At 37.3% G+C, this 11,096-nt stretch overlaps 1 protein-coding gene and 1 long non-coding RNA gene across 3 annotated transcripts in view; one reads left to right on the forward strand and one right to left on the reverse strand.

Annotated features, from left to right (window-relative positions):
• Positions 1-11,096, forward strand: part of LOC135199406 (uncharacterized) — a 277,650-nt gene that overhangs the window by 242,210 nt on the left and 24,344 nt on the right. The window lies entirely within an intron of this gene.
• Positions 5,135-11,096, reverse strand: part of LOC135199399 (uncharacterized) — a 21,234-nt gene continuing 15,272 nt past the window's right edge. For both annotated transcript variants that reach the window (XM_064227393.1, XM_064227394.1), the window contains exons 7-9: positions 10,271-10,426; positions 8,479-8,687; positions 5,135-7,792 (exon numbers count right to left, since the gene is read on the reverse strand). In XM_064227393.1, coding sequence (XP_064083463.1) covers positions 6,596-7,792; positions 8,479-8,687; positions 10,271-10,426 — 1,562 coding nt within the window. In that variant the 3' untranslated portion in view covers positions 5,135-6,595. The remainder of the gene's footprint in view (positions 7,793-8,478; positions 8,688-10,270; positions 10,427-11,096) is intronic.

Consider the following 11,096-nt stretch of genomic DNA (forward strand, 5'->3'; position numbering starts at 1 on the left):
TTATCCTGTTGGATGGCATCATATTTCGTCGCAGAAAGATCTCCCTTTGTGTCTTGCTTGTTTGGAGAAAAATGGTCTCGATTCCGAATGCCAGGTCGAGGATGGTAAATGTCATTTTTCCATGATGCTAATAAAGGATATTTTCTTAAACTCTGGTCTTTGGAGTTCCCCTGAAGAAATGGACTTTTTCCCTGAAGTATAGGGTTTTTAAAATAGATTTTTATTAATTTTAAAAGAATTATTTTTATAGTGTCCTACTTGTTTGAAGAAAAAGTCCTCCATTCCGAGTGCTAGGTTGAGGATGGTAAATGTCATTTTTCCATGATACTAATAAAGAATGTCTTCAAAACCCAGCGATCTTTGAAATTATCAGAAGAAACTGACTGTTTTCCTATAATACAGATATTTAAAAACAAGTTTTTATTCATTTTTACAACTGCTTTTAAGTCAGAAACTGACCTTTTCCCTAAAATATAAATTCTTAAATACTTTTTTATTCAATTTTAATACAATTTTTAGGTTTTATCATTTTCATAGGTGGGCCCACTTTTACACATAATGGATTTCAGACGTCTGTGACCTTTCCTGGTGTCACGCCAGTCATATTACTCAGTCAATAAGTCTCTAATCTTCTCATCTTTCTGTATTTCCTTTTATTACTTTCTGTTCGAAACTTCTTGAATTCCAAGTCAATGGTCCCCTTTGGTGGGCTTCTTCCATATGAATAGGTTTCTTCATCTTTTGAATAATAATAATAATAATAATAATAATAATAATAATAATAATAATAATAATATAATAATAATAATAATAATAATAATAGGAAGTGCTACTTCAAAAACGAGCCACAAACAACATAGTAAGCGAATGTCCGGCACTTGCACAGAACCAGTACAAAAAGAGGCATGATTCAGTGGCAAAAGCCCTCCACTGGAGCCTGTGCAAGAAACACCAGCTACCTTCCAGTAATAAGTGGTACGAGCTCCAACCTGAAGGCGTGATAAAAAACGATCTGGCAAAGATCCTCTGGGACTATGGTATCAGAACGGATAGGGTGATACGTGCAAATAGACCAGACGTGACGTTGATTGACAAAATCAAGAAGAAAGTATCACTCATTGATGTCGCAATACCATGGGACACCAGAGTTGAAGAGAAAGAGAGGGAAAAAATGGATAAGTATAAAGAGCTGAAAATAAGAAGGATATGGGATATGTCAGTGGAAATTATACCCATAATCATAGGGACACAAGGCACGATCCCAAGATCCCTGAAAAGGAATCTGGAAAAACTAGAGGCTGAAGCAGCTCCAGAACACATGCAGAAGAGTGTGCTCCTAGAAACAGCGCACAGTGAGAAAAGTGATGGACTCTTAAGGAGGCAGGATGCAACCCTACACTATAAATACCACCCAGTCGAATATGTTGACTGTGATAGAAAATTGATAATAATAATAATAATAATACCTCCTCGTTCTTTTAGACTAAGATGGCCTTATGCCAGCACGGGCTCTTGCTTCCCAGAGCAACCCTTAATATACCTCCTGTCATTTTTATGGTTGGTTCTGTTTGTATATGGTTTTGTATGTTGCGTACTTGTACTGATTTATATATATATATATATATATATATATATATATATATATATATATATATATATACAGAGAGAGAGAGAGAGAGAGAGAGAGAGAGATACAAGACCCTCTCTGCTCTCCTGCTAATTCATTCGGACTTTTAGTAGCTACACAGGAATATACAGTCAGTTACCCTTCCCAACTACCTCCTCGTAAATGAATAAACTTGTAGGTGTCCTCGTCATTGTCTACAGGCATTCGGGGAGCCCTTATTTCCCCTCAGGAGGGGAAAAGTGTATTACTCACGAGGGCCATCACGCTGTCTCTGGGAAAATCTCTGATGCTTTTCCCAGGTTACTCACTGCTGACGAAGGGGAATTTCTGTGTTATGTTATGGTTCCAATTGCTCTCTCTCTCTCTCTCTCTCTCTCTCTCTCTCTCTCTCTCTCTCTCTCTCTCTCTCTCTCTCTATACGTTAATGCTGCTTTATTCCTTAGTATTCTTTGTAACAAACAATTTCTATTTTATGTCAGTTCAAGTTTACAATAAAATTTTAATTTGAAAAGTTAACATGTTTAATATATATATATATATATATATATATATATATATATATATATATATATATATATATATATATATATATATATATATATATATATATATATATATATATATATATATAAAGGAGACCATTAAATGAGTCATCCCTACGTACATATTTCGTTTTCTAGATTCCTAAGAGATGCCATTTTCTATGAGTGATTCTCTCTATTTGTTTTAGATATTTTTTAGGAATCTGGTACCTCTCTTGATCTAATATATATTATATATATATATATATATATATATATATATGTGTGTTGTGTGTGTGTATATATATATATATATATATATATATATATATATATATATATATATATATATATATATATATATATATATATATATATACTTGAATGTTGGTGGTTTACACATCCTGAATGGACACAGGGCATGAGGCTAGCAATCTCATCCTTTAAGACTTGTCGGAAATGAGAAGATAACACTATATATATATATATATATATATATATATATATATATATATATATATACACACATATATATATATATAGTAGAATCTACTGGTCATATTTACCAGATACATATGGAATTGTAATAGCCGCAATGCCCTCTTAACTTCTCAAATTCTTTGCTTTTTTTTTTTTTTTTTTTTTTTTTTTTTTGATACGCTTGTCGCTACAAAGCCTTGAGCTCCAACTTCTAAGATTTTTTTTTCTTTTTATAAGAAATCATGATGCCCGGTAGTGGGAAACGAACCTGCGATACCATAATCCCGACGAGGTGACGTTGCTGGCCTGACCACGAGAAGGATAAACGTCTAATACTCTCCTGCATACATGTAACTGTCGTTTTCAGATATATATTTATTTTTAGAGCTTGGCAATAGACAAGCCGTTTATCCAAAAAGAGCAAAGAATTTGAGAAGTTAAGAGGGTATTGGGGCTATCACAATTATATATATATATATATATATATATATATATATATATTATATATATATATATATATAGATTTATACACACACATATAATTTGTACTGTCCGGTCGTATATCCCTCTTTGTTTTCAAAATGTATTGTAATGTGACTAAATTACCTCTGACCACGTGTGGGTGGCTACTTTTATAATATTTAATCTAGTCCACGGGCATTTTTTTCGTTTCTTTAAATTGAATTAGACCTTATGTTAATCCTGTAATGTCTGTTTGTACATACTTACCCGTACTGTGCTTTTCTATGTTCTGATCAGTCGTGCCTTTAGTAAAGGGTCGTTGAGACTGAAAGATCTCGGCAGTTCTCGTTTTTCATTTTCCTCCGTGGCATTACCTTTTATTTATATTTAGCATCACGTTTTATGTGTTACATAAAAGAGGGATATATCTAGACAATATGTTTCAGATACCGTTGCAATGTGATGTGCTGTGACATTTCTTAGAATGTAGAGGTCATCATTTAACTTCCCATGGAGAACCAGTAATGCTGATGTATCTTTTGAGTGGCGTGATGTCAAAATTGCTGTCTGTGCAGATCAGTGCCTGTCCTGTCGCTATGGGCGCTGGATGCAGAGGTAACTTCTGAAACTGGATACAGGCAGTACCTGGGTGTGGACAATGTGTGTGAGTTCGTGTGTGTGTGCGAGCTTCGTCCCTACAAAATGAGAATGTAGGATTACCATGAGGAGAGATCCTTAAAGGGGCGGCAGAAGCCAAGATGGCTTCTTCGAACAGTACTTTTATTATAAAGTGTTTGTGAATACTGTGTTGAATGGGCGATTCTGAGAAAGGGGAACTGATCTGAGAAAGGGAATTGAATGTAGTGACTTCATTGGTGTACTGATTATGTTGACTAGGCCTAATGTTATGGCTAAACTAATGTTGGTTATTTGATTAATTATCGAGGGTTATCTGAGTTATTTAGACTTTGAGTTTAACATTTCATTTAATCATTCTGTTAAGAACCTGAGTTATTTAGTTTACACTTTGCTTTTAAATAAATGTTATTTTGTAAGTTCACGTGTCTGATTTGGTGGCCTTAGGTAATGGAAAGAGAGAGAGAGAGAGAGAGAGAGAGAGAGAGAGACGGAGAGAGAGAGAGAGAGAGAGAGAGAGAGAGAGAGAGAGAGAAGAGAGAGAGAGAGAGGTGTTGCCAGTTGCCTTAGACGCACGATCCATTGCTACCTTTTAAAATAGAAGAACCCAGATCTAGAATCACGGTTTTATATGTATTTTGTGATCAAGTTATACATAATTTCATATATATATATATATATATATATATATATATATATATCATATACATATATATATAATATACATATATATATATATATATATATATATATATATATATATATATATATGTGTGTGTGTGTGTGTGTGTGTGTGTGTGTGTGTGTGTGTGTGTTCTTACGTCCATTTCGTTACCAAATTGTTCCAATGTCTCTCTCCTCAATAGGACTGAATCTAAGGCAGTCCGGTTAGTAAAACTACCTTCATCTTGACTGGCTTCTCCAGGAGTGATGGATTGTATTTGACATCAGCCAGCCTTCATTTATAATTGAAAGGAATTTTTTCTATAATGATATAGTATTTGTCTTTTTACAGGTATTATATTGGATACTAATCCACTGAGCTCAAGACTTTCTTGTAGCGAGAGTGAGTCTGGCTTTTTATTGGTATTACTTTGGGCCGTGATCCGTTCAGGCAATCTTATTACACCGGTCAGGTAACCTTATCTCATTTCTTAGGCCTAATTTCTACCCATTACTGTTCAAACCAGGCTCCCAATGTCTGTTGTAAGTGTATTAGGACTGAACGTTTGTGTGTGAAGACGCAAGCCACATGTCCCCACCAGCAAGAGGTGAAGGGGGCCTTTTGTGGGTAATCACCCATCCAACTACTGACCAGACTCCCGTGCAAAATTTTAAGGAGTGGGTCTTTTGTATTTGGTAACCCATCCAAGCACTGACCAGGGTTAAGGTGAGGGAAAGACGCCAGAAGAATCAAAATCTATTTTATTAGCAGAAAGACACAGGACACTTCCGGTCCACAAAAATATTTTGGGGGGGTTTTGTGTTATGTACTATCCGTCATGTCATGCATATTGTATTGTTATACATCATAATTCATTTTTATTTATTTATTTATTCATTTATTTATTACCATTGTGTATTGGTGATGCTGATGTTGAGATACCCTTTTTTATTTTATTTGTTTTTTTAGCTAATGGCCTAAGGATTCATTTTGTATATCCACAAAAAACAAAGAAGAAAATATATATATGTATATAATATATATTCGTATATATTGCACCTACTATAGAGAAGCCTACTGGATTATCACTTATGGAGATAAGCCTGAATGGAAAGCGCTTAATCATAATAGAAAAAAAGATCATTCACAACCATTGGGGTTTTTGTCCTAACGAAGAATATGAAAATATATATATATATTTATATATCTTTGCCGTATTGGAGTATTCAAGTTTGTCATAATTATAATAAATGCTAAGAGGTTAAGAAAATAAATTCGAAAAAATCAATTTAGGATGAGATTTGTACGACGTTCTCGCATTGTTTCTCTTCCTCTCGGTCTCTCTTCCTCCTTTACCTCTCTTAAGGTTTTCATCCTCTCAGTCTCATCTGAAAATCTCCTTCAAACTAGAAACAAAAGCACTGGACATATTTAAAGTTCATTTATGCATTTATACACCAAAGTACTCGCTCTCGCTCTCTACCTTGCACCGTTCGAAGTGCTGAGAAGATTTTGGATCAAATCGATGAATTGGGGTTGGTCGCCGGTTACGTTCAGCTGCTCCGTGGCAGGACTGGAAAGCAGTCGGCAGACAGGGCGGCGCTTGAAAGCCACCGTTCGCATCACTAGGTACTGACCACCTTCCACAGAAGAGCGAGTATTCCTCTTGGACATTCAAGAATCTAATACTGTTAATTTGTGACGTATGGTGCCGTACTATAGTGAAGACTAAAATGACTATCTTAGATATTGTTCTATTCTTGGGAAACTCACCCTTATCTCTCCTAGTGGTGAAATACTGACTTCAGGTAATGGTTTTTGCTCGTGTTGTCAATGGCATAGGTTGAAGAGATGGGTGCTTTGTGCCATACACTGAAAATCTCTAAGTAATGTACGGTAACACCGCGGAAGATGTACCGGATCTTGTCTACGAAAGATAAAGTTGTCTGCGAGATAATTATTGTGAAAAAGAATGTTAATATCAATACTGCTTAATTTTCATTCAAATGCACATTGAAATAAGAGTGTGTCGTTCGACGGTTAGCTCGAACGTAAACTTAAGCGAACCAGGTTATTCGTAATGTTTTTTCAGTGAATTCTTTAAAGCAATAAATCAGCTTTGAAACTTCTCAGTTGCACAGGTAATCATTCCAGTAATGTTTTAGCAGCAATGTGACATTATGGGAATGGAGACACTAACTTCCCTTACAAAAGAGATTCATCGTCTTTATCCAGTGAACTCTCATGTATGATCCCTTCTTCCATTTCCTGCAGCAGAAGACCTCTCACCATTTCACAGTCATCTGCAGGTGATTCCTCATCGAGGTTCTTCTCTGGAGCACCGAATGTATGATGATGAACTTCTTCGTCGCAAGGTTTCGAGACTGTGGCCCTTGAAGACAGTTCTTCGTCATCCAGTGTGATCTCTTCCGTCTCTTCCGATTCTGAGTCTGGTCTGTCAGATATTTCACAGTCACAGCTCCCTGTACATGATGCTGTCATTGTGCTAGGTCTGCTCAGGCTTTCTCCAAGGTTAGAGACATATTCCCCTTCGTGTGTTGCGTTGCTAGACCTGGGCCTTAAAGGTATACTATCACATGCTTGTGCATCCTCAGATTCATCAGGGTGATTGAGGGCTTTTCCACTGCGTTCTATGGCATCCTGAAAGGAATACTCTGTGTGGGCATCAGTCGAGGCTGGAGTGTCGTCGGTTGAAGTACAGGGAGTTAAGTTGGTGTCTTCTGGTTCTACGATTGGGGGCGTAGCATTGATCATGCGAGTGGGGCTGCTGATTTTCGGGCAAGGGTTTGGGGTAGTGGCTCTGCTGCTGTTGTTACTGGATCTGTTATCACGTGATGGACTTAGGCCATCGTTTTCTTTACTCTTGTTTGCAAGGTGATTACCAGAAGGTCCAGCTAAAGAGACGGAAGTGACCGATATTGAGGCTAGAGCCGCGGGGGAAGCACCGACTGACGAGATGGTAGTCGTGGATGTAGTCGTGTTGGTGAATGTTGGAGGACACGCCGTAATGGTGTTGGTGAATGTTGTTGTGCTGTAGGAAGCACTCGCCATGGGAGGCGAACCGAGTGTGTTGCAGATGGCGCTGATCGGGATGACGATGCTCGACGTTTGCGTCGTGTTGGAATAGAATCCCGAAGGAACGGAAGCCGCGTTGACGTTCGAACCTATTGAAGTGCTAACTAGGGAAGTTGTGGAGATATTGAAACTCGCAGCTGAGGAAGTAGTGGTGGTTGTGGTGGTGTTGGTTGCCGTGAAGGTGGATTTAGGCTGGGGAGGGCCCTGTGGAAACAGGGAGTCGTACGATGGCGGGAGATCAGCTGCCTGCCATGGGGTCATTCTCGGTGTGTGTAAGCACTGGCCAGAGTTACAGACGACACGAACCTGTAATATGTGAATCGTCATGACATCATTTTAAGGATAAAGGGAACAAATTTACATTGTTAGAATATGTAGGATTAATAAATATTGGAATCAAATTCTGTCATCAAATGGGGTTAGAAGAAAATTACTGCAGCCCTTTGACTCAACATATGTTTTAGGAGTCTGGTCCTTTGATAAAGAACAAAATATGATAGGTAGCAAAGACCCTACAGTAAATCCTACATTTGAATATTCAAGATAACCCACATTAACACTTCTGACATCATTTCTGGCCATGGTTATATGGATACTTATAATTTGATTGGAGAAATTATCTGCAAAATTCATCACTTCTGAAAAGTTTGCCTGGCACAGACCCACTGTAGTAATTTGGCTATGTAAAGAAATCTGATCAGATTAGTGATTACTACACTTGTCTTTTATAAGGCCAGTTTTCTGTAGTCCGCTTTTCACTATTCAACTTCAGGAATCATCATCAGTATTCTATTGAAGTTCTAATTTGCTGATTCTTGCTATATTATAGTTTGTATGTTGGCTTCTATCATCTCATTGCACAACTCAGTTTACATGTTACTTATGTGAATTATACCACTATTTACATGACTAGACCTATTTACACGAACTGCCGTAAGATTATAACTTACCAGAGATGCCATGTAACTGTATCGAGTTGCCATGTTGCTTACCTGAATTGCCATATGGTGAGCCGACGACATGGTAGACGACACCTCGTACGATTCTGCGTACGAGTTGTGGTCTTGGGGTTGAGGAGGACCTTGGGCTGGAGTGGGTTTCGCCCTTCGCCAGTATAGGACTCCAGCGAGAACCAGCACCACAAGGAGAGCTGCTCCTACCCAGGGCCCTACCATGACTGTTACTAGACCACTGAGCATCTCTGGAATAAAAGTATTTAATTGAATTTTCTTCTTTTTCTGTCTGTGTGGATGAAAGTAAAGTCTTGGTAAAGGGCTTCATATATTTACTAGGTTCTCACCACCCTTCATCTCTTGTGTGTGTACCTTCAGAGTAAGAGCATGAGCCTAGCAATTCCTTCCCAAAAATTCATGTTGCAAAACTTTCACTTCTCTTTAGGAATCTGGTGTGAAAAATAGAGGGTTGCAGTGATCCACAAGAAACCAAAAGACGACTGAGTAATGCATGAATTTCCCACATGCCATGAATATTCCTAACTCTGAGAGTGTTTGACGCTTTGGTATGTAATACAGTAAGCATTGTACAAAGCATATCAAGTTACCTATACCGTCTTCATTATCAATATGAAACTGTCTATCATCAGTTGTTAAGTTGAATCATGTTTTGCACTATCGTTGTCCGATGATTTGAAATCACCATAGCTAAACCTTTGTAATTATCAACCTTCTGGTGTATTTTACTTTTGATTTACTGAGGTACATAGTTTTCATATGGCCCAAAACCAAATACTTCGAATGAGATGAAGTTCCCTACTTTTTAACCTTCTCATTACTGCTTTGACTCCCCTGTTAATAGCATTTCTTGGGCCTCGGGAAATACAGGGGAAAGGGTAAAAGGCAGTGACACCTTTTGATGCAGTCAGACTAGGCAGCCTATTAGTCTTGAAGTCTTTACTGTCAAATAATAAAAAATCCTATTCTGTCCTATTATATCTTGCATAACCTAACCTATCCTCACCAGCCCTCATTATGTTCATCCACCAAAGATTCATTCAAAGAATTCATTCAGTTCAATCATTCATCCACCCTTCTTTCATCAGCTTATCATTTAGATATATCTTTACCCTCAGAATTACAGTCATCCCTTTCTTGCCTCAAAGCTCATTAACTTAGTAAGTAGATCTAATGAAAAGAGCAGGATTGTAATGTAAAGTGTGTTACTTTTCATATTTTCACTTAGATGAAATGACAAATCATAGGATTATGAATGTTTACCAACCACACCTCTAACGCATCACTGCTTATGGTGTGCTTAAGCATTGCTGTTAACACTGCATTCTTACGTGAATAGTATGTTAGATTAGATTTAGTGAAGTAAAGTTATATTTGCATTCCTTCTCCTGTAGTATAAATGCTGATGCTAATGTGCTTTGAGGTTGTACGTATGTTTTCAGCTAGTAAAGATGCTTAGCTCTTCTTTTTATCTATATATTCATGCTAATTAATGGTGGGGAAACAACTGAGAATAATAGAATGCTTCTTGGGGTTGTGTGTAAAGGGAACATTCCCTCAGCTAGGTAAGGTAAGGTTAGGTTACATACGACAAGAGTAAGTGCCTAGTAATGGTGGTGAGCATTCCTAATTCTGTTTTTCCTATTTCTTACAGCTACGTTAGGTTAGGTTAGAAACTTACATTCATTGAGGATACTTTAGGTAGAATAGGTTAGAGTTACGAGTTCAGTCACTGAGAAGAGATTAGGTTAAGTTAGAAATTGACATTCCTTGAGGTGAAATTAGGTTAGAAAGCTAAACTCAAACTCCTCACCATCGTTGTGGCAAAGCATCTCGTCCGTGTTCTTGGGCTGTCCGCAGTTGATGTGGTTGTCGCACCAGAGAGATTTGTGGATGCAGTGATGCTGGTAGCCGTGGTAGTCTGTTTTCCCGCAGGACTCGAAGCCTTCCTTGCATCCGCTCTCCCCAACTGGAAGGTGTCAGTGAGAACGGTCATTCAATAAGGGGATAAATAGTCGGAAAACAAAAGATGTTAGGTTGTATATTAATAGACGCGAAATTACTCTTCTTATTTATTTTTGTTCTCTTGTACCTTCTGTAAATCTGGTTTATACTTACTATGTGAGATCACCCTGTTAAATAATTCCCTAGGCTTTGAATCCTTTTTAAAGAAAAAATAGAAACTTGAAAATTAATGCAAGGAATTGTAAAAGTTTCAATTATGCTGAAAAAATTATTGTTGGTGTGGATGGTGGTAGAATGGAAAAAATCCACTCTGATAGTTATTAGGAGTGAATGGATGATCATAGGATAAATAAAGATAATAAAGAGAGGTCATTCACAGAACAGATAAAACAAATAAAGCAGCAGGATTTTCATAAAAAAATTTCGGGATAGGAGTAGTTGGTGAGAGTATATAAATGTGGGTGTGTAGGATTTTGATGAGAAATTGTGCCAAGAATGAATTGTGGCACAGATGATGTTTGCAGAAAATAATACAATGTTGATTGTAGATATTGAAGAAAAACTACAGAAACTAACAGAGATTGAAATGTTTATAAGAAGAGAAAGTTTGTAAGTGAATGAGAATCTGTGTAAGTTTATGGGGGTAGATTAGCGCCAGAAAACCAAGGAAGGGA

Source organism: Macrobrachium nipponense, chromosome 25 (genome assembly GCF_015104395.2).
Source record: "Macrobrachium nipponense isolate FS-2020 chromosome 25, ASM1510439v2, whole genome shotgun sequence".
Classification (NCBI taxonomy): domain Eukaryota; kingdom Metazoa; phylum Arthropoda; class Malacostraca; order Decapoda; family Palaemonidae; genus Macrobrachium; species Macrobrachium nipponense.